This window comes from Suricata suricatta, chromosome 8 (genome assembly GCF_006229205.1).
Source record: "Suricata suricatta isolate VVHF042 chromosome 8, meerkat_22Aug2017_6uvM2_HiC, whole genome shotgun sequence".
In the NCBI taxonomy this organism is placed as follows: Eukaryota; Metazoa; Chordata; class Mammalia; order Carnivora; family Herpestidae; genus Suricata; species Suricata suricatta.
In genome coordinates this window covers 106,462,451-106,487,236 of record NC_043707.1, presented here as the reverse complement: position 1 = coordinate 106,487,236, position 24,786 = coordinate 106,462,451, and the positions used below count along the sequence as shown (strand labels likewise).

At 37.1% G+C, this 24,786-nt stretch overlaps 1 protein-coding gene across 3 annotated transcripts in view; it reads left to right on the top strand.

Moving 5' to 3' along the window:
• Nucleotides 1-24,786, top strand: part of MAST2 (microtubule associated serine/threonine kinase 2) — a 196,886-nt gene that overhangs the window by 67,621 nt on the left and 104,479 nt on the right. For all 3 annotated transcript variants that reach the window (XM_029950007.1, XM_029950006.1, XM_029950009.1), the window contains exon 4: nt 6,895-6,926. In XM_029950007.1, coding sequence (XP_029805867.1) covers nt 6,895-6,926 — 32 coding nt within the window. The remainder of the gene's footprint in view (nt 1-6,894; nt 6,927-24,786) is intronic.

Sequence of the window (24,786 nt, the reverse complement as noted above, 5' to 3'; positions counted from 1 at the left end):
CATGAAAGAATATTGACAAATTGAGCTTCATCAAAACTTAAAACTGTGCTCATCTAAAGATACCACTAATGACTTCAGTTAGGCAAGTCACAGACTGGGAGAAAATATTCACCAAACACCTAATAAAGGACTTGGGTCTAGAATATATGAAGTATTCTTTGCAACTCAATAATGAAAAGATAGCCCAATTATAAAAGGGCAAAATATTTTAGATACTTCATAAAAGAATAATAAGCATATGAAAAGATGCTCAACACCATTAGTCATTTTGAAAATGCAAATTTAAACAACAATGAGATATAACTACACAGTGACTAGAATAGCTCAAATTTAAAATAAAGCATATATTGGCATGAACGTAGAACAGTTAGAATTCTTGGGGGTAAATGTAGGGCAATTCTTATATTATTATTACTATATTAGCTAGAATGTAGAGCAATTAAAATTCTCATACATTGTTAATGGGAGTGTAACTTGGTACAATCACTTCAGTAAAAGATCTGATAGTTTCTTATAAAACTAAATATACACCTATCCTATAACCCAGCATTTCCACTCTTCTCTTAAGGTATTTACCCAAGACAGATGAAGCATAGACCTATTAAAAGACTTGTACAGGAATGTTAATAGCTCAAAACTGGAAATAACCCAAATGTCCATTAGTAGGAGAAATGATAAATAAACTGTGGTATATTCATATGATTGGATATTCTCACTGATATAGGCAACATATGGATGAATTTCTAAAACACTGTGCCAAGTGAAAAGAGTTTTGTGTAAAAGGGTCCATACTTGTTCCCTTTTTTTTTTTTTTTAAATATTTATATTTTTTGAGAGAGAGAGAGAACATGTGAGTGTGTGCAAATGCAAGTTAGGAGGAGGAGCAGAAAGAGAAGGAGACAGAGGATCTGAAGCAGGCTCTGTAATATGGGGCTCATACTCACAAACCATGAGATTGTGACCTTAGCTGAAGTTGGAAACTCAACTGACTGAGCCACTGAGGTGCCCCCATAGTTGTTCCTTTCATATGAAGTTCTGGAGCAGGCAAATCCATCCTGTGATGGAAAAATGGAAATAAAATCTGGATCTTCTATCCAGAGCACTCAAAATTTCTTCATATCAGCAGTAAGGCTGTTCTGCTTTCTTATTCATGTGTTCACTGGATTGGCATGTTGTTTCCTTGAAGTCATTTTTCTTTGCATTCACAACTTGGCTGCTTGGTGCAGGAGGCCAGCCTTTGGCCTATTTTGACTTTTGAAACGCCATCCTCACTAACTTTAATCATTTCTACCTTTTGATTTAAAGCAAGAGAATTGTAGCTCTTTCTTTCATTTGAACACATGGTAGCCATTGTGGCTTTATTACCTAGCCTGATTTCAATATTGTAGGGAGACTGGAGGAGAGAAAGAGAGATAAGGGGAAGGGCCAGTCAGTGGAGCAATTAGAACACATATAATATTTATCAGTTAAGTTTGCCATCTTCTATGGATAAGGTTTGTGGTACCCAAAACAATTACAATAGTAACATTGAAGATGACTGATCACAGATCACCATAGCAAATGTAATAGCGACATAAAAGTTTGGAATTTTGTGAGAATTACCATGTGACAGACATATGAAGTGAGCAAATACTGTTGGAAAAATGGTGCTGATACATTTGCTTGATGCAGGATTGCCACAAACCTTCAATTTGTTGGAAAATAAAAGAAAAAAAAGCAGTATCTATGAAGAGCAACAAACTAAAGTGCCATAAAACAAGGCATGCCTGTATTGCAAAATGCTAACAATCTGGGTTGTAGGTATATGGACATTTGATGTACAGGTCTTTAAATTTTTCTGTTTTCTATGTTTCAAAATTTTCATTGTGTTGGGAGGAAAGTGGTGTAATGAAATACAACTCTTGGTAAATGAGATAATGTTTTTAAGTTTATTTTTGAGAATAGGAGAGAGAATGCGAATAGGGGAGGGACAGAGAGGGAGAGAGAGAGGGAGAACCCCAAGCAGGTTCAGTGCTGTCAGTGCAGATCCTGATGTGGGGCTCGATCTTGTGAACTGAGAGATCATGACCTGAGCTGAGATCAAGAGTCAGCCACTTAACCGACTGAGCCACCCAGGAACCCCAGTAAATGTGATTTTAAAAAATAGGCTCTACTGGCAACAAGAAAACATAAGGTACTTAGAAATAAATCTAACAAAAGTATTTGTATAGTCCTTACTTGACAAATTATCAAACTTTATTAAAACATATTAAAGGAAACCTAAATAGGGGTTCCTGAGTTAAGCATCCGACTCTTGATTTTGGCTCAGGTCATGATCTTACAGTTTGTGAGATCGAGTGCCACATCAGGTTCTGCACTGACAGCACAGAGCCTGCTTAGGATTCTCTGTCTCCTTTTCTCTCTCTGCCCATCTCCCACTCACTTGCGTGCACTCTCTCAAAATAAATAACATTTAAGAAAAGATTTAAATAAATGGATAGATATAGTATATTCTTGTATAGTTGTTGTCGTATTGTAAATATATCCATTATCTCCAGATCGACTCTAGATTGAGTGCAGTGTCAGTTTTTATCTCCAAGTTGACTCTAGAATTTATATGGAAGAACAAAGCTCCAAGATTAGCTCCCATAATTTTAAGAATAATAACAATGTGAGTGGATTTGCCTTACAAGTATTAAAATTTACTGTCAAGCAATACCAGTTGAACAGTATGGTATTGGCACAGAAGCTGCTCGTACAGTGGAGCAGAATACAGTCCAGAAAGATAGTCCTGCATTTTTGGAAACTTAATATATGACAAAAACTGAAATTGCAACATCATCTAACAAATGACCTGAGATAATCAGTCATATGTATAGAAAAAGCTGTAATAGGATTTCCATCTTCCTTCATATGTGAAAATAAGTTCCAGGTATGTTAACAAACATGTGAAAAAAAAAAAACCCCTATAAATCTTTTGGAAGAAAATTCTAAGCAAATACATTCATGTGTCTGTGTGTCAGAGATGCAGTTCTTGCATAGAAAAAGAGATAAGGAAAGATTGATAAATTTGATTACATAAAAATTCAATCTTTTGGTGATTCCATTAAAAATAAAAGTAAAAGATAAGACTGAAAGAATATTTACAATGAATTTAACTTACAAATAATTACTATCCAGAATATATCCTATAATTTAATAAGAAAAAAGACAGAAAATCTAATAGAAAAATGGGCCAGGGTATAAATAGGCAGTTCACAGTTGAGGTAACCCTAGTTGTTGATAAACATATAAAACATTGCTTAAATTTTACCTGTAATTATAGGAAATACCAGTTAAAACCATACTATGATCAGGATTGCCTGGCTGACTCAGTCAGTGGAGCATGTGACTCTTGATCTCAAGGTTGTGGGTTTGAGCCCCCATGTTGGGTGTAGAGATTACTTTTAAAAAAGTCTAAAAACACCAAGTATTGGAGAGTATGTGTTCAGCAATTATTTTTTGAGCATCTGCAAATGCCAATTACTGTACTAAGTCATTGAGATACATTAGTAAATAAAACATACTAGGATCCTTGCCTTCATGGAGCTTAGATTCAAGTAGGAGGAGGATAGAAAATAAGCAATAAACATAATAAGTAAATTATAAAGCATGTTAGGATTGATAAATGTATTGAAAGTATATTGGTGATAAATTTAAAAGTTCTAGCAGGGTAAGAGGGTGATGGGGTGTAAAGTAAGTTGCAATATTATGTAGGGCTATCAGGGTAGTAGGCTTTATACTCAAGTAAATTTGAACGAAGATTTTTGAACGCTGTTAGGGAATTAGTCAAAGAAATATTTAGAAGAAAGAGGAGCTTTATAGGCAGCATGGGTGGATTAGAGTAAGACCTTAGGGTAAAATAATTCCTGATGTATTTGTTGGATAATAGAGTCCTGTATGTCTGGATCAAAGTGTGCAAGGGGCAGAGATACTGGGGAAGGGTGGTGGGTCACTTCTAGGTCTTTATTTGGATTTTGATTTTTACTCTTGAGTGATTTGGGAGCCATTTGAGGGTTTTGAGCAGGAGTGTTATGGTCTAACTGACATTTATGTATTTATTTATATATTTAAAAGTTTATTTATTTATTTTGACAGAGAGTGTGAATGTGCAAGCAGGGAAGGGGGAGGGAGAGAGAGGATTCCAAACAGGCTCCGTGATGTCAGGAGAGCCTGAGGTGGGACTCCATCTCATGAACCGTGAGATCATGACCTGAGCGGAAATCAAAAGTCAGATGCTAGGACATCTGGGTGGCTCAGTTGATTAAGCATCCCATTTCAGGTCATAATCCTGGGGTTCATGAGTTTGAGTCCTCCATCAGGTGAATTTGAGACCCTCTTCTGGTGAGCTGAAGCCCTGCTTCAGGCTCTGAACTGACATGACAGTGTGGAGCCTGCAAGGGGATTCCCTCTCTCTGCCCCTTGTAGGATTCTCTTTCTTTCTCTGTCTGCCCCTTTTTTGCTCACTTGCGCGCCTTCTCACATGCTCGCTCTCTCTCAAAAAAAAAAAAAAAAAGATTCAGATGCTTAACCAGCTGAGCTACCCAGGTGCCCTGACCTAACTGTCCTTTGAAAAGGACACTGTTACATTGAAAATAGACTGTAGAGGGATAAGAATAGAAGCAGGAATGGAGTACCAGTTAGGAGATGGTTGAGAGGCCAGGGAGAGGCCATAGTAGCTTAGATTACAATAACAGAAACCAAGAGGTTTTTTCCTAACTTTAACTCGTCAGGTGACAAAATTGAACTGAGACTCTTTAGACTTGTATCACACTTATTGTGGCTATCATATATTTTGTTGAAGAAATTTTAATGTATTTAGTATGTTTTGTTGCTGTCCCAGTCTTTTTTTGAGGGTGTTCTATATTGTTATGTAATATGTATATGCTGTTTATTTTATTTTAACATTTTTATTTATTTTTGAGGGGGAGAGGGAGAGAGAGGGAGACACAGAATCTGAAGCAGGCTTCGGGCTATAAGCTGTCAGCACAAAGGCTGATGCAGGGCTCAAACCCACAAACCATGAGATTATGACCTGAGCTGAAGTCAGATGTTTGAGCCACCCAGGTGCCCTTATGCTGTTTACTTTATTTAAAAAAAAATTTTTTTTAGGGGTGCCTGGGTGGCTCAGTAGGTTAAGCGGCCGACTTCAGCTCAGGTCATGATCTCGCAGTTTGTGGGTTCAAGCCCATAGTCAGGCTCTGTGCTGACAGCTCGAGCCTGAAGCCTGCTTTGGATTCTGTGTCTCCTCTCTCTTTGTTGCTATCCCACTCATGCTCTCTCTCTGTCTCTCAAAAATAAATGAGCATTAAAAATTTTTATTTTATTTTATTTTTTAATGGTTTTTATTATTTTTGAGACAGAGAGAGACAGCACGAGCAGGGAAGGGTCAGAGAGAGAGGGAGATACAGAATCTGAAGCAGACTCCAGGCTCTGAGCTAGCTGTCAGCACAGAACTCAACGCGGGGCTCAAACCCACGAACCGTGAGATCATGACCTGAGCTGAAGCTGGCCACTTAACCAACTGAGCCACCCAGGTGCCCCTATACTGATTACTTTACTATTTCCCCCTTCCCCATTCTAATATCTAAAACATGACTAAATCTCAGGTTTTTAAGAGCTTCTAAGTGTATATGTCTGTGATACATGTCTGAAAAATGGTTGTATTCGGGATATATTTTAAAGCTAGGGCCCTTAAGAATTCCTGATGGATGTGATGTGTATGTGAAAAACAGAGGAGTTCAGATGTCTAGGGTTTGGGTCTAAACAACCAGAGGAATAGAAATACCATCATCTGAGAGGGGAAAGGCTGTGGTTGGAATCAGTTTTTGTGGAAAACGTGAGCTCAGTTTGGGACATGTTGGATTTGAGATGTTGAGTAGGCAACTGGTTGGAAGTTTCAGGAGTTTAGGAGACAGGTCTGGGAAGAGTTGGAGGGGGAAGGTAAATTGTTATAATCATTTTTGGGAGTAAGTTTTGATACTTATGACTTAGCACTTCCACATCTATGTATTTCAAGAAACTTTTTATTATATGCTTGAGAAACCAAGTACAGGCTATTTATTGGAGCATTGTTCTGATGGAGAAGAAAAACATGCAGAGAAAATTAACTTTGTTTCCTGGAGAATGGATAAATGAATATTGTAAATAGTTGACAAAATAAGTTTATAGAGTGAAGTAATGAGTGAAAGTGAAAAATATCCACATGGGTGAATCTCCCAGTTCTTGATGTGGAAGTCAGCAGATGAATACTTATAATATTTTAAATACATAATTTCAAAGCATATGAAACAAAATTATTTATGAACATATGTGTAAGAAAATATAAAGACATATGGCAAAGATAAAATATTTAGAATAGTTAAGTGGGGACTTAGGGATGTGAGACCTAATATTTTGTAAGCAAGTCACAGGGACCTAACTGTTCTCAAAGCCAGTGGTGAGTATAGTCATCTCTTTGTTATATTATTTTCTGTACTTCTTTGTCTAAAATGTTTCCTAATTAGAGAAAAATTCCATGTCATTCCTTTCATATCCCTTTTAATGAAAGGTGAATCCTTTACGATTCATTGACAGTTAATGGCTGGGCCATTGAGGATCTGGAATAATCTCCACTGGTGAGATGGTTCCATCTAGTGGGGAAAATGCTGCAAGTACTCTGTGAGACCTTACTTTCGGAGGAAGAATACAGAGGTGATGGTCAACCTGACTGGTCTTTATTTCACTGAATTTAAAAGATAAGGGAAGAAATTATCATTTGGAAATATTTAGTTTTTGCCATTATTAAGATAATGCTGTAGGATATTTAATGCAGACCTGTAGGACTTAGAGGTGTTTTTATTTCTGTCTAACTTGTGTTTGTGCTTTGTTTTTCAGAAGGAGTTGAGTCTTCCAAGAAGAGGCAGCTTGTAAGTTGATGATTATGTTTATGAACACCTGCTTAGGAATCCCTCCTGGGCACTGTTCTCAGTGTTATTTGGAGGAATCTCACTCTGTGTGTGTGTGTGTGTGTGTGTGTGTGTGTGTGTGTGTGTGTGTGTGTGTTCTCCTTGTGGACTCTTATCTGTCAGGGAAGCCGGTGAGCCAGCTAACTTCTCTTGCTAGGTCAGAACCTCCCCTTTCCCCCCATCCCTTCTCACCCCACATCCTCTTCTCTGTCTCAGTTTTTGCCTAGCATTTGGGAAAAATGGGTACTTAAGTACCCATCACCGTTTTATACTTGTGTTTTAGGATTTGCCAAGTTGTGTATATGTTTTTTGTTTGTTTTTTTAACAGACTCAAACTTTTTGAGAATGCTCAAGTTGAAACTCTTAGCAACTACATCAGTCCCATAACATGGTACTAGGGAGAGGCCAACTTTTCCGATAGTTTGGGGTAAGGGCAGCAGCTAAGTTTGGATTCAGGGTAGGAATAAGGTTTTCTTTCACCTGTTTATTCTATTCTGGTTTTAGGGCCAGGGAAACTGGTAAATAATACTTAATAATACTTAAAGTCCCCCTGGACTTTAATTTCTTATGTTTTCTTGGCTTGCTTTTTCTCTAAGAATTCTGTTGGGGCAGCACTGCAAATTTGGCTAATCAGAATCATCTAGAATACTTGTTAAAATTCTTCCCCCAGCACCAAATGTTTATTTAAATTCTAGTTAGTTAACATACTGTGCAATATTGGTTTCAGGAGTAGAATTCAGTGATTCATCACTTATAAACAATACCCAGTGCTCATTATAACAAGTCCCCTCCTTAATACCCATCACCCATCTAACCCATTCCTTGCCCACCTCCCTCCATCAACCTCTGTCGGTTTATTCTCTGTTTTTAAGAGGCTCTCATTGTTAGCCTCTTTCTTTGAATTCCCCCCTCCCATATGTTCATCTGTTTTGTTTCTTAAATTCCTTATATGAGTGAAATCATGTGGTATTTGTCTTTCTCTGACTTGTTTTGCTTAGCATAACACACTCTAGCTCCAGCCAACTTGCAAATGGCAAGATTTTATTCTTTTTGATGGCTAAGTAATATTCCATATTGTGTGTGTGTGTGTGTGTGTGTGTGTGTGTGTATACACACACGCGCGCGCACATATATATGTATACACACATATATACACACACACATACATATATATATATATCTCATATCTTTTTAAGAAAAGTTTATTTTGAGAGAGAGAGAGTGAGCGAGCATGAACAGGGGAGGGGCAGAGAGAGGGAGAGAAAATCTCAAGCAGACCTGGTGCTGTCAGTGCAGAGCCCGATATGGGGCTCTAACCCACATTCTGTGAGATCATGACTTGATCTAAAACCAAGACTCAGATGCTTAACTGACTGAGCCACTCAGGTGCCCCCATCTTTTTTTAAATATTTATTTTGAGGGGAGGAGAGGCAGAGAGAGAGAATCCCAAGCAAGATTGTGCTGTCAGTGCAGGGCCTGATGTGGGGCTCAAACTTAAGAACCATGAGATCATGACCTGAGCCAAAATCAAGAGTTGGATGCTAATCAACTTAGCCACCCAGATGCCCCATATACCACATATATGACATTTATCAGTCGATGGACATTTGGGCTCTCTCCATAGTTTGGCAGTTGTTGATAATGCTGCTATAACTTTGGGGTGCAAGTACCCCTTCAAATCTGTATCCTTTGGGTAAATATCTAGTAGTGCACTTCCTGGATCATAGGATGGTTCTGTTTTTAACTTTTTGAGGAACCTCCATATTGTTCTCCAGAGTGGCTGCACCGTTTGCTAGAATGCTTGTTAAAATTCTCAGCAGATTCTGAGCTTATTTGAATCAGAATCTCCATGTTGGGGCCCAAGAAAGCTGTATTTTTATGCACCTGCATTCACACCCACCATGATTTTGCTAAGATTTGGGAAACTCTTAGGAAATAGTACAGTGATAAAATAATGTCTTAGAAACTTTTCCATACAGAGCATATAAGGAGGAGGACACAACAGTATTCATATTTATTAATTACTAGTGATACTGAGCATCTTTTCATGTCCTCATTGGTCATTTGTAAACCTTCTTTGGAGAAATAAATTTCTTTGCCCATTTTTCAATTGGGTTATTTATTTTTGTTGTTTAGTTGTAGGAGTTCTTTATATATTCTGGATATTAAACCCTTATCAGATATATGATTTGCATATATTTTCTCCTATTCTTTGGGTTGCATTTTCACTTCTTTGATAGTCCTTGCTGCACACATAAAATATATTAATTTTCATGAAATCCAGTTGATTTATTTTTTCTTTTGTTATCTGTGCTTTTGATGTCATACCCAAGAAATCACTGCCAGATCTGGTGTCCTAAAGATTTCCTCCTAAGGAAAACTCTTTCTTTTAAGAATTTTGTAGTTCTACCTCTTATGTTTAGATCTTTGATCTATTTTGAGTTAATTTTTGTTTATGGAATAAGGTAAGTGTCTAACTCCATTCTTTTGCATATGAGTATCTAGTTTTCCCAGAATCATATGTTAAAAAAAACTTTCTTTACTCTGTTGGAGTAAATATATTTTATATATTTGGCCATATGTATGAGCATTTATTTTGGGGCTCTCTGTTCCATTGGTCTAAATGCCTATACTTAATGCTACTACCACACTGTTGATATTACTATAGGTTTGTAGTAAGTTTTGAATCAGAAAGTGTGGTATCAAAAAGAACTAACTTCGTTCTTCAAGATTGTCTTGGGGCACTGGGGTAGCACAGTTGGTTAAGCATCTGACCTCAGCTCAGGTCATGATCTCAAGGTTTGCGAGTTTGAGCCCCACGTTGGGCTCTGTGCTGACAGCTCAGAGCCTGAAGCTTGCTTCAGATTCTCCCTCTTCCTCTCCCTCCCTTTTTTCCCCTCTCTCTCCTTCCCTCCCTCCCACTTGTGCTCTGTCTGTTTCTCAAAATAAACATTAAAAAAAAAGATTGTCTTGGTTATTTAGGGTTTCTTATGACTCGATGTGAATGACAGACGAGTTTCTCTATTTCTGCAAAAACGTCATTAGGATTTTGGTAGGTATTGTATTGAATCTATAGATCAATTTGGGTAATATTATCAGATTGACCAGTACTGTCTTCCAGTGTGTGAACATAGGATATTTTGCTTTCTTTAATTTTTTTCACAAATGTTTTGTAGTTTTCTTTTTCAGTGTACAGGTCTTTTACCTCCTTAGTTGAACTTATCCTATTTTTAAGTTTATTTATTTTGAGAGAGAGAGAGCATGCAAGCAGGTAAGAGGGGCAAAGGGAGACACTTAAGCAGACTCCATACTTAGTGTGGAGCCCAACACAGGGTCGATCTCACAACTGCAAGATCACGACCTGAGGCAATATCAGGAGTCAGACGCTTAGCTGACTGAGCCACACAGGCACTCTGCCACCCAGGCACTCCGGTTATTTTACTTTCTTGATAGTGACCTCTGATGCACAGAAATATGTAATTTTGATGAAGTTTAGTTTATTTGCTTTTTATTTGGTTGTGCTTTTGATATCATACCTAAGAAACCATTGCCTAATTCAAGGTCTAATTTTTTTTTCTCTGGGCCTTAATACATGAAGGTAACTAAGTAATGACACAGAGAGAGACTAATGCTATTGAAAGAAGAATTTATTACTTAAAGTTTCCCCAGCAGAAAAGAGCATGCCACACCATGCAGGCCACATGAAGAAAGCACCGGATTTGGTTACGAGGCAGGAAGGAGCAAGGGAAAAGCCTAAACCAGAGCCTTTATTGGGGTTTCTACAGATCAGGAAAGGCCAGGCAGGGTAACCAGTTTAGGACTGGCTATTTTGAAAAACAGTGGTAGGTTCTGGACTATAGGGGTGGTTTTTAGTTGTCTGGTACTTGGGCCTGAGTGATGCAGGGCAGGGGAATATTGGCCTGTTGTGTGAGAGTTTGATAAATTGGCTTGAGAGTATGGACTCAGGATTGGTCAGAAGGTTTGTAATAGGGTTTTTGCATATTCACAAAAACTGGATTGCAGGGGAGATATAAACAAGTTTGGCTGTTAGCCCTATGATTAATAAATGCCAAATGGGGGGTGCCTGGCTGGCTCAGTCAAGCATGCAACGCTTGATCTTGGTGTTGATTTTTCAAGCCCCATGTTGGGTGTATGGGTTACTTAAAAAAAAAAAAAAGTCCAAATAGGCAAATACAGAATCTAAGAAAACAGAACAATGTTGTGATGATTTACCTCTGTTTCCTTTTAAGAGTTTTATGGTTTTGGGGGTACTGGGGTGGCTGAGTCTGTTGAGCATCAAATTCAGCTCAGGTCATGATCTCATGGTTTGTGAGTTCGAGCCCTGCGTTGGGCTCACTGCTGTCCCCACAGAGCTCACTTCAGATCCTCTGTCTCCCCTCTCTGTAGATCCCTCCCCCCAAAATAAATAAAAACATTACAAAAAGGTTTTATGGTTTTAGCTCTTACTTTTGGTCTTTGATTCATTATTAGTTTAATTTTTATATATGGTGTAAGGTAAGGATTCGATTTCATTCCTCAGAATGTGGATAGCTGTTGTCCCAGCTCCATTTCCAACTTTTCTTTCCTGTTGAATAGTTGTCTTAGGTTTTAACGATGTTAATTCTTATTCAGAGTGTAGGGAATGTAGGAGTGAAAGCAGGGAAGTACATGAGAAAACAGTTACAAAACTCACTCAAGATCATGATAGCTTAGACAGGGTGGCAGCAGCTGAGGTGATAAGAAATGGTTAGGTTCTGGAGATATTTTGAAAAGAGAGCTGACAATATTTGTTGATAGTTAATTTTAGTATATGAAAGTAAGAATTGGTGGTGACTACAAGATTTTAGGGCTGCATATCTAGATGAATATGGTTGCCATTTACTGAGTAAGATGGGGAATATGTGAATGGAACAGGGTGTTTTCTGTTACTGTTCTTGGGAGGAGCAGAAGTGGGAGTTGTTAGAAGAATTAGGACTTTGGTGTTTGCTTGACATCCAAGAAGGGGTGTTGATAAGACAATTGTATATATGAACTGGGGGATCAAGAGTGAAAGCCAATCTGGAGATATACATTTGCAGATTGACAACATGTAAGTGATATTCAAAGTTGTGAGATTGGATGCGATAAACAAATGCTACCCAAATGTGATCAGCTCACTGGTGGTTGATTATAGAACTGTTATCAATTTTCTGTGAGTTAAGTACAAAAATTTAGAATAAGCAAGTGATATTGTGACCTTCAAGCATTTGATCATTTTTCTGTTATTTCATATTTATTGTGTTTTATAGTGGTTTGTGTTGTGATGGATTAAAATTTTCACCTGGTCCTTTACCATAGCTAGTTAGAAAATCATTGACATAGGGAGTGAGTCTAGAGAGAAGAGATAGAAGGACTGAGTCCTGGGACACTTGAGTATTTACTGGTTAGGGAGAAAGAATAATCCATTAGTAGAGAAAACTGGAAAGGAGTAGCCAGTAAGGTTGGAGGAAAACCAGAGGAGAGTGGTGTTTCCAAAGCCACAAGAAGATAGTATGTCAAAAGCTGCTGACAGGTTATGTAAGATGAATACTTAAAGAATGAAATAAGTCAGGCAGAGAAGGACAGATACCATATGTTGTCACTTTTAGGTCTAACAGGAGAAACCTATAGGAGACCATGGGAATGGGAAAGGGGGGAAAAGAGTTGGGGAGAGGGAGTGAGGCAAATCATGAGAGACTTTTGAATGCTGAGCACAAACAGGGCTGAAGAGGGAGGGGGAAGCACAAGGGGGGTAATGGTCATAGAGGGGCACTTGTGGGGAAGAGCACTGGGTGTTATATGGAAACCAACTTGGTAAGAAACTGTATATAAAAAAAATGAATTGACCTTTGGATTTAGTAATAGGAAATTCCCTATTGGTGACCTTTGGTGAGCAGTATTGGTGAGTAGTGGGTTTAAACTTGGTTCAAGTGGGTTCAAGAGAGAATGAGAGATAGTATTATCTAATAATTGGGATAAAAATATTTAAACTCAATCTAATATAAGAAGAAACAGAGAAGTTGTAACAGGGGGCAATCTGTAGAAACTACTGGCCTGGACTCTTCAAAAATGTTGAAGTTGTAAAAGATTAAAAAAAAAAAGACTAAGGATGTATTCTAGACAAAATAGACTTGGTGAATAAATGCAGTGCTTGATTCTTGGTTTGATCCCGGAATTTAAAAAATAGTTGAAGGACATTATTGGGACATTTGAGGATACTTGAATGTGGAATTTTATTCAATAATGTTATTGTGTCAGTGTTAAACTGTTAAACTTTCTTTTTTTCTTTCATTCTTTTTTTTTTTTTGGTGGGTGTGTGTCAGTGTTAAACTTTCTTAGTGTGATGGTTGTGTGGTGGTGCTCCCGTGTTGTTAGGCTAGGGATTAATTGTGGATTAAGTAATTGGGAGAGGAGGTGTTCTGGTGTGTACAAATGACTTTCAAATGGTTCAGCTAATTAACTAAAAGTAATTGTGTGCATACGTATGCAGAGAGAGAGGAAGAGGAGAAGGGAGAGAAAAAAGAAAATTCAAGTGAAAGGAATATAGAGTTTCATTTAATTATTCTTGCTCATTTCTGATATTTTGGAGAGAAGTAGTACTATTATTTCAAAGAGATTTGGTGAAAAGAGGATCATAGAAATCAGGTGATAACTAGAAAAGGTCATGGAGCTTTCCTCCCCCTCTTTTTAAAATGTAGATGTGCAATTTTACATTATGTTTGTATGTCAATGAAATTATCTAGTAGAGAAGGAATAGTTGATGTGAGAGAAGAAGGATCATTTGCCGGGATGTTTTTGAATAGGCAAAAATGGAAGACACACATCTAGGTACATATGGAAATACTGGCCTTAGGAGCTTTGACAGTTTGTCCCCAGTAGCCTTGGTTACCTCATTTTATCTGTAAAAGATTATGCATGTAAAGTGTATAGCATACTGACTGCAGTTAAGCCCTCAGCTCTTTGTTATAGAAGTTAGTGCAATGTCTATTATTAGTAAACTTAAAAAAAAAACCCAGTAGTTTATTATTGTTTTTATTATTAGCAGGTCATAATTACCTGTTAGAAACTTTAAATTCTTTAGAAAAACAAATTAGTGTTAAAAACTCAAAATTCTACCTAGTAAATTTTAAGATTTATGATGGGCTTTATTACATGATTGATGAGCCAGACAGCATCCCACCTAACAAGGAGAGGAAAGCTCCAAAGGGATATAGAAATGGAAAGGTTTTTAAAGGCAGAACAAGGAAGTTATAAACAAGAAAAAGAGTTATTTGAGGTGAGGTCACCTACATTTGGGGATAAAAGGGTTTTAGTAGGTGGATTACCTCATATTCCTATGAGGGGTGGGGAGGGCACATGTGACAGATGACACTTACTCGTGCTGACCAGAAAATTCTTAGCCAATAAAGACTACATTTCTGGAAGAGGTTATAAGTGCAATTAGGTTAGGGGTTAAGCCTCAGTTTGGTGAGTTGGCCTCAATGATATTTAGGGCCTATAGATTTTTTTTTTTTTTTAACATTAGATCCCAAACCAAGTTAAATGAACAATAAATAGTGTACCTTAGAAAAGCCACAGGATATTCATGACTGGCTTTGGTCACTTAATGGAAGAGAACAACTAAATTTCAGTATGGGGAATGAGAAAATCCAGGCCTATAATGATAACGGCTTTGTTGGGGCAAGTTTAACCAAGTTATTTTGGCCTGGCTCATACCATTTATTTTAGGTATAGCTCTCTGAAATAAAAATCACTTTAATTTTTAGAAAACTATTTCATATTTAAGCCCACCTTGATATTTTTCAGGGCATTAAAAAAAAATCTAGAATGTGAGAACTATCAGACCTAACTCCTATCAGACTAGAGGAGGTGATAATCTTATTGAAAGTATACAGGGGCACCTGGGTGGCTGAGTTGTTAAGTGCCCAACTCTTGATTTCAGTTCAGGTCATGATCTCACGGTTTGTGGGTTTGAGCCCTGTGTCAGGCTCTGCACTGTCAGTGCAGAGTCTGCTTGGGATTCTCTCCCTCACCCTCGCTCTCTGCGTCTCCCCTGACATATTCCCCTCCTCCCAAATAAATAAACTTTAAAAAATAAACATTTATGGGGCACCTGGGTGGCTCAGTTGGTTAAGCGTCTGACTTCGGCCCAGGTCATGATCTCACGGTTCATGAGTCTGAGCTCTGCTTCAGGCTCTGTGCTGACAGCTCAGAGCCTGGAGCCTGCTTCGGATACTGTTTCTCCTTCTCTCTCTACCCTCTTCTACTCATGCTCTGTCTCTCAAAAATAAATAAATGTTAAAAAAACAATTAAAAAAATTTAAAAAGTATACATATCTGTGGAAAAAGAATTGAGAAAATAAAGTTCTAAAGTTATTTGTATTTGTTTTCCAAGCTATGGGAGTATAATAGTTTTCATTTTCTCAGTTGGACCAGCACTGAATGGCTTCCCTTGCCCAGCTCTGTGAGGGGGAACTCCTTTGGCAATTCCTTTCAAATAGGTTTTTTGCTTGTTTGTTTGTTTGTAAATGTCAGCACTGGTAATACCTAGACCCTACACTTAGGAGTTCAGTGTAAATAGTTAGTTACCCAGAAAGTAAAGCTTTTCTAATACCCATTACAACCTAAGGTAATTGTCCTTATATTTCTTGAAATGTCATTGCTTTATTTCTTTGAGGCTGTGAGCAGTTCAGTGGAGGTGAAGAATGGACTATAGGAGTAAACAGGTAGTTGAAACACCCATCATAGTGTGTGTGTGTGTGTGTGTGTGTGTGTGTGTGTGTGTGTTGATATTGGTGACCTTTATTCTTAGAGTCCTTGGGGATAGTTATCCTTTTTGTATTGTTGGCTTACTCATTTGGGCAGTGGACTTAGACATTAGATATTGCATGAAAGTAAATGCTAAGTGTGTGCAATGATAGGCAGATAGATAGCCAGTTCCTGGGGCTCAAGGATATGATGTGTCTAACTTTGCCCCCGTGAAACTGATGTGTGAAACAGTATTGTGTACTTTCCCACTCTGATGCAACTTGATGGCATTTGCCTGGATAAATGCTTCTGGAGAATGTTCTAAAAAGAGATACCACCTGCTACACCTAATAAACCCTTTGTGTGGTATCTGTGGTGCCTGCTGTAGGGCTATGGTTTCTCTCTGAATTTTGAAAATCAGGAAATTTTGGTAGCTTTAAGGACTTTGAAGGCCAGAATGATAGCTTTGTGCTACACTTTATAGTCTTCTTTTTTTTTTTAATTGGGCTTTATAGGAATTTATTTCACTTAGGTTCTTTTTCTCTCTCCTGGGAAGGCAGAAGGCAAGATTTGGCAGAGTTTGGCAGGGATGGAAAAACAGTCATTGCTAATTTTCTAGCAGGACCCACTTTGTTGTTAAAAAATGGATGTGGTTTGTCAGTGAGCCATAAGTATGTGGACATAGGACTTGAAAATTGAAAATCTTTGAGAGCCCATTTTGCCACTATTATTTTTAGAATTGCTATTGTCATGCTAGTCATCCTCACACTTTTATCTCTAGCTAGACCTCACAGCTACCAATTCACTGTAATCTGCGAGGACATCACACAGAAATATCCACAAAAATATCTCAACTTTAGCATTTATAAAACTGAAGTCATTGTCTTTCTCAAAAACCTACTCCTTTCATATTCTTTAGCTTACTAAATGGCATCACTTTCTGATAGAAAACTTTGTTATTCTTGTTACTTTCCTCTTCGTTATACCTACTACTCTTTTCTATATGCCTCTCAAATATCTCTTAATTTCCTCTACTTTCTACTACCACTGGTATGTCCATATAGTCCAAGCCATTGTAATCTCTTGGCTCTGCTACTGCTATACCTTCCTAACTAGTCTTTCTTTGTCTGGCATTGCTTAGCCCCAGTCTGTTACCATCTATTGCACAATAGCCAGAAAAAAGCCTTTTAAAGTGCAGATTTGATTATTAGATGTTTATGTGAACTTGTTCAGTGAATTTTTTATTGCTCTTAGGATGACACCTGAAAGTCTTGACATGGCCCATGAAACTATATACACAATCTGGTTCCTATCTTTGTCTCCATGTTTTGCACAGTGTGTTCCCTGGATTGGGAATGCTCTTTCATATTTACCATGCTGGCTCCTACTTTCCGTCAAATGTCTGCTTATATCTCACTTGCTTATGAAAGGCTTTTCTGACCTCACCCATATGTTGCTGTCCCTTGACTAAGTTGGATTTCCCAGAATGTACTTCCATTAAACCCTGTACTTTTCCTTCATAGCTTTTATAGCAGTTGTAAAGAATTAGTTGTTTGTCTTCTGCCACTGCTTGGGCTGCCATAACAAAATACCACAGGCTCGGTGACTTAAATGACAGAAATGTATTTTCTCAGTTCTGGAGGCCAGATGTCCAAGATCTAGGTGCCAGCAGCATTGGGTTCTGGAGAGGGCTCTCTTCCTGGCTTACAGATAACACATCTTGCTGTGTGCTCACATGATGGCCTTTTGGAGGAAAGTAGAGGGAGTGGAAGAGAAAGGGTATGTGTGTTTGAGAGATTTTATTTTTCTTCTTATAAGGTGACTGGTCCTTTCAGATTAGGATGCTACACTTATGACCTCATTTAATCTTAATTACTTCCTGAAGACCCTCATTCCAAATATAGTCACATTGGGGGTTAGGGCTTCAACATATGACTTTGTGGGTGATAGGGTACTATTTGGTCCATAGCAGATGGTAAGCTCCATGAGGTCAGGATATATATTGTATGGTGTGCAACATGCAAGGACTCTGTCCTTGAGGCCTGGTATACAGTTTAATATGTAGTGGGCACTTAGGCCTGTTCCTAACATTTGTTTGTCCTGGAACAAGAACACAAATAGAGATACTGAGTTAGATTTTTATGTAATGCTAACAAATTGTAAAATAAAACAAATTCTATTTTCCTATCCTGAGGTCTATATAGTTTTATAATAACAAATTACAAAAATAATTGTGTGAAACTATTGAGTTTTTAAAAATGTTTATTTACTTTCAGAGAGAGAGAGAGAGAGAGAGAGAGAGAGTGAGCGAGCAGGGGAGGTGCAGAGAGAAGGAGAAAGAGACAATCCCAAACAGGCTGTGTGATGTCAGTGCAGAGCCTAATGTGGGGCTTGAGCCCAAGAACTGTGAGATCATGATGACCTGAGCTGAAACCAAGAGCCAGATGTCTAACTGACTGAGCCACTCAGGTTCCCTGTGAAGCTATTGCTTTTAAAAAATGAAGGTGTTAAATATTTTGTCTAGTTCGGTATTAAAGAATACCAGGCAGATATTGGCAGTCAGTTCAGAGAAGTGAATGAAGCATAGCTTTATATGTATAAAGAAATGTTGAACTATATAAATGGTTACTAAACTGGATTTTTCTGTGGGGAGAAGGGAAGTCATTTGAACCTCAGCTCTACAGAATTTATTTATAATATCTGTAGATAAGAACTATTTGTATTGGTATCAATGATCTATAACTTATAGAGTTGTAAAATAGCTGAAAGGCAATAAAAGGCTAGAACAAGTAATGTATTCTCTAAAGAGTACATATTTTTCCATTAGATGATTATTGTCTCTTCTTTGCTTATACCAAGTTTCCTTATAGTCTCACCCTTTTGATCTAACGCAATATCAAATATTATTCTTGATCACAAAACAAGGTTGGTCTCATTAAGTTAAGGGGTAGCAATAATGTTAATTTTCCATGTTGACCTTTTTAATTTGCTTTGCTGGGAGTTTTGTAAAGAATCTCAGATTGAACTTTATTTTATTTTTTTAATGTTTTATTTATTTTTGAGAGAGAGACAATGTGAGCAGGGGAAGGTCAGAGGGAGAGGGAGACACAGAACTCTGAGCTATCAGCACAGAGCCTGATGCAGGGCTCAAACCCACAAACCGCGAGATCATGACCTGAGCCTAAGCCAGATGCTCAACCAACTGAGCCACCCAGGTGCCCCTCAGATTGAACTTTAAAAGCCTGTTGTTGTTTTTTTTAACGTTTATTTATTTATTTTGAGAGAGAGAGAGTGTGTGTGTGTGAGCAGGGTAGGGCAGAGAGACTCCTAAGAAGGCTCTGCACTGTCATCACAGAGTCTGATGTGGGGGGTGAACTCACAAACCGTGAGATCATGACCTGAGCTGAAATCCAGAGCCAGACCCTTAACCAATTGAGCCACCCAGGTGCCCCTCTACTATCTGTATTTTGAGTCTAGAAAGCCAAGATTAAGAAATATGCTGGATTAGATTTCATCTGCAGTTCTGATACATTTGGGTAAATTCTTCTTTTCTCAGTATCCCCCAAATGTCCTAAAGGTCCTGGGGCTTTCAGGAAGTGACCCTCCTTACACCTAGAAGGCTGGGCTCTGGAAAGCTAGGTACCAGGACAGTTTTCCTGGGAGGTTTTTATAACTACTGGTTCCATAAAGCCAACTATAGTTCTTAAGAGTGGCATATTATACCTGATTAAATAAGGAAGCATCATTCTCAAATATGACATTTCAGGCAAATATTTTTTATATAATCTTTTTTTACAATGATATTTTAAAGGCATTCAGTAAGTAAATTCAGCAAGACTTTCTCAAATCTCACTGGGGAGAGAGTCTTTGAGAATCATGATTCAGGAATGTTGCATTTACAAAAGCAAAGGTTACGAAATGTCTTAGAGGTTAGATAGCTTAAGAAGGAGGAGAGTAGACTTCCTTATATATCTAGAAAACAGACATTAAGACAGTATTCCAAACAAATCACTATACTCATCTCTCATTAGTTCATTTGGTCCTGTGTAATTAATTTTTATTTCACTGGATTTAGTTTAGTAGGCTGCGTCTCAACTAAAAAGAGTTTTGGAAATTCTGACTCAGTCCCGTGGAATGGTCTGGAAGTTGTCCAATTGTCCATGCGATGGTATCAGAAGCTCTTACCCGAGAGTCTATTCTCTGAAGTGTCATTAGTTCGAGATACCTGCTACAGTTCTTTTCCAGGGGGCTCTGAGACAATCCTTTGTTTAAAAAATGAATTTGGCTTGTAGTTTATTTCAGATCCTTCAGACTAGTATCTGTGTAAAATAGAATCTCTCTGTAGATGACAAAGACTTAAAATAGCTGTGGTCAGTTTATTACTGGTGATTTTTAAATGTGATAGGTCTAATGAGAGTTTATAACATGAATAATGCAACTAACCAGAGAATTGTTTTTGTGGCATACTAAAAGAATTTTAAAGCCAATTCAAAAACATTCTAGTGAAGTGTTTCTAAGAACTAAGAGTAGTTCTTTTCAAAGAAGACAGTGAATATTATAGCTGATTTATAAAACATAAATGAACATAATTTTTGCAGAGGAAAAAAATCTTGACATACAACATGTAATAGTCTTATGGCATAATGTATATACCAAGGCTATCCTAAGCATCTCAAGTAAAAGATTTATTAGTAAGTCTGATGTAAGTCCTAGACATCTACTTACAAGATTAACCTAAAAGAGTCAAATTTTAGAAGTAAGATTGTTACCAAATAAGCATTTTATTTTTTTATTTTTTAAAGTTTTTTTTTTAAATATAAGGGGCTTGTGGGGCTTGAACTCATGATCCTGAAGTCAAGAGTCTTCCAACTGAGTCAGCAAGTGCCCCAGTAAGCATTTTACTTTTATTTACTTAATTTGTTTTTTATTTTTTATTTTTATTTTATTATTATTTTCTTGATGTTTATTTTGTGAGAGAGAAAGTTTGAGTGGGGGAAGGGCAGAGAGAGAGGGAGAAACAGAATCCAAAGCAGGCTCCCGGCTCTGAGCTGTCACAAAGCTTGACATGAAGCTCAAACTCATGAACCACAAGATCCTGACCTGAGCTGAAGTCAATTGCTTAACCAACTGAGCCATGCAGGCGCTCCTTATTTTTATTTAAAAAAATTTTTTTATTAAAAAACATTTATTTTTGAGAGACAGACAGTGCAAGCATGGGAGGGGAAGAGAGAGAGGGAGACACAGAATGTGAAGCAGGCTGCAGGCTGTGAGCACAGAGCCCAACACAGGTCTTAAAGCCATGAACTATGAGATCATGACCTGAGCCAAGGTTTGAGGCTTAATCCACTGAACCACCCTAGGCACCCTATTTATTTTTTTAAGTTTATTTATTTTGAGAGAGACAGAGTAAGAATGGGAGAGGGGCAGGAAGGGAGGGAGGGAATCCCAAGCAACTTCTGTGCATGGTCAGCCCAGAGCCCAGTGTGGAGCTTGAACTCATGAACTCATGAGATCATGACCTGAGCTGAGATCAAGAGTCAGTTGCTTAATTAACTGAGCCACCCGGGCACCGCAAGCATTTTAAATAATAATTGAAATTAAGACTGAAAACACTAGATTATTATTTCCTAAAATCTGGCAAAACACCATCGAGACTTGTAAATAGAAATCTTATGTATAATGAGGGTGTTGACAAATCTCTAGGAGGAGCTTCCCATAAATTATACAAGGCTTAGGATGTTTATATTAATTTTACCTGTCCAAAGTTAAACTAGGGAGGGCTGAGTGTCTTTTCTGATTTGAGAACTTTCCCCATGAAACTTATCAAAAGTAAAATAACAAATCTCAGTATTTCTAGTACATTTGAAAGGACACATTGTGATTTTTCCAGGATCCTCTGGGATATCCCTAAGATAGTTTTAGTTAAATATTTTAGTTTAGTAAAAATATATGGAAAGTCTTATTGTTTTCTATATTTAGGATCTGATTTTGGGAAGGCAAACCTTCAAGGAGTTGTCAGTGAAAATGCTTAAGATAGGAGTGTCGGTGCTTGAGAAATAATACCCAGTTTTTTTTTTTTTTACCAAGGTGACAATAAAACAGTGTAAAATAACCATAGAAGAAGGTAACCAATTTTAAATAACCACATGGCTCATGAGGAGCCTTTGTTTCTTAAATAATTAAGGACATAACTAGTCAGTATAACTTATTCTAATAAGACACAAAATAATTGCTATCTGGGCATATTACGCAGAAAAAGATTTAAAAAATAAAACCTGTCATCATTAATGAGGGAATCAGACAGATGTTATAACCAGTTATCAGTTTTTTCCATGATCAATTTTTATATGATTGAAAGTTGGCAAACTATCAAGGATCACATAGGTATTCATCTGAGCAATAAAGTAAAAGCAAGCAATTTATAAATTGTTAAAATGTCTATATTTTTCCTTGGCTTTATTTCAGCAAAATCACTATGTCATAATTAAGATTTTAAAAAATAAATGGTATTATTTTTTATGTCAATTATATCTCAATAAAACTAGGAAAAAATAATGTTAAAGAATTCATTAATATTTTATATATTGAAATTATATTTTGAATATATTATGTTAAATAAAATATATTAAAAATTTAAATATCATCTTATAAATTACTGTCACTTTTATTGCAGTTTCACTGATTTCTTTTTTTAAACAGTTTTTTAAAAATGTTTATTTGTTTTTGAGAGACAGAGCACGAACAGAGGAGGAACACAGAGAGAGGGAGACACAGAATCAAAACAGGCTCCAGGCTATGAGCTGTCAGCACAGAGCCTGATGCCAGGCTTGAACCCACGAACCGCAAGATCATGACTTGACCCAAAGTCAGATGCTTAACCAACTGAGACACCTAGGCACCCCTCAATTTCACCATTTCTTAAAAGCAATGTATAGGGCCTTCTAACATTTCTTAAGATCTTCTTTAATCTTTTCAGTGCTGGGATGTTGTAAAGAAAACCAACAATAGCAGTATGTTCATATTAAATCTTAATATGTTGCTAGTCTCAGGTAGTCTATAGATTTCAGTTTAGGATTATTTGACAGTGACTCTTCTTTATAGTCATGTATGGTGAACATAATATAAGGTGGCCCCCATGATTTCCTCCTCCTCTTGGTGTTCACACTTTTGTGTGTTCCTCCTCCCCTTGAATGTGGACAGTACCTTTGACTGCTTCTAACCAACAGAACATAGTACAGGTGATAAGATATCACTCCTGTGACTATTTTATGGTATATAAGACTTTGTGTAGTTAGTAGGTTCGTCATAGAGGCTGTACTGGGTTGATGAAGTAGGAAAAGCCCATGTGGCAAGGAACTGCAGTAGCTTCTAAGAGGTAAGCATGGCTTTCAGTGGAGATCCAGCAAGCAGCTAGGGCCCTCAGTTTTACAACCACAAGGAAATGAATTCAGCCAACTGCATTAATGGGCTTAGAAGTGGACTCTTCCCCAGCTGAGCCTTCCGTATGAAAATACAACCTAGGCGACACTGTGAATGTCTCATTTTGTGCTAAACAGATGACCTAGCTAAGCTGTGCCTAAAATTTTGATTCGCAAAAACTGAAATAATGAAAGTTATTGTTTAAAGTGGCTACATTTGTGTTAATTTATTATTCAACAGAGAATGAATACATAGTGCAGATGTGCTTTTTACATCTTCTTGCTTTGATTTCCTTATATTGCAGTGTCAATTTCATTATGTCTGCTGTGTAGAAATTCTTTTGGCTAAAATATTTTTAACCTTTTAAAAGGTGAAAGAGCCAAACTGCCAAACAGATTTCTTTGGTTTTTGTCTTCCCATCAAATGGTAAGTGCTAAGTGTTTGTTTAAGTTTATAAAAACCATTACATAATTCTCCAAAAAATGGTTTTATCATTTTATACACTTCCACTAGTGATATTGAGAGTTCTAATTGGCCCACATCCATACTAACACTTGTTATGGTCAGACTTTAAATTTTAGCCATTCTAGTGGGTGGGTAGTGGTATCTAATTGTAGTTTTAACTTGTATTTGCCAGATGAAAAATTGTGTTGAGCATGTTATTCATGTACATATTGGCTATTTGTATATCTTCTTTTGTGAAATGTGTGCTCCAGTCATTTTCTCACTTAAAATGAATTGTTTGGTTTATTATTATTACTGAGTAAAAGATATTTACATTCCAGATACAGATCTTTTGTCAGATATGTTGTGACTATATTCCTCCAATCTATGGCTTGCCTTCTTCCTTTTAAAAAATATTTGTAATGGTATCTTTCAAAGAGCAAAAGGTCTTAATTTTGATGTTGTTCAGCTTGTAGATTTTAATTTTTTATTGTGAGTTCAGTTTTTGAGTATTCATCTTCGGTCCAAGAAATCCTTGTCTGTCCTGAGATCATGAAGATTTTCTCCAATGGTTTCTTCTAAAAGTTTTATTATTTTAGCCTTTATGTTTGGGTGTTCTGTTTGAATTAGTATTTATTTTAAAAATTGTGATAAAATACATATAACATTTTGCCATTGAATTATACACATTCTCAAATATACAACTTAATGACATTAAGTTCATTCACAGTGTTGTACAACCATCACCATTATATTTCTAAACTTTTTCATCCCCCCAGTATAAACTCTGTGGCCTTTAAGAAATAATTTACCATGCTCTCCTTTTCCCAGCCCCTGGTAGCTCTATTGTACTTTCTGTCTCTATGTATTCACCTATTATGGTATTCCATGTGAGTAGAATCACACAGTATTTGCCCTTTTATGTCTGGCTTATGTCACTTAGCATAATTCATTTTGTCCATATCCTAAGTCAATTTTGGTAAGATGTTTTCTGAACATTTTAATTTAAGGTATTGGCACAGGTTGTTCTGGTATCCTTATTCTTTTGTTGTCTGTTGAAGTGTTGTCATAGCCCATCTTTTTCCCCTAAGAATGGTAATTTGTGTTTTTTCTCCTTTGCTTCTTGATTTATGTTACTAGGATTTTTTTATTTTATTTTATTTTATTTTTTAATAAACTCTACACCCAATGT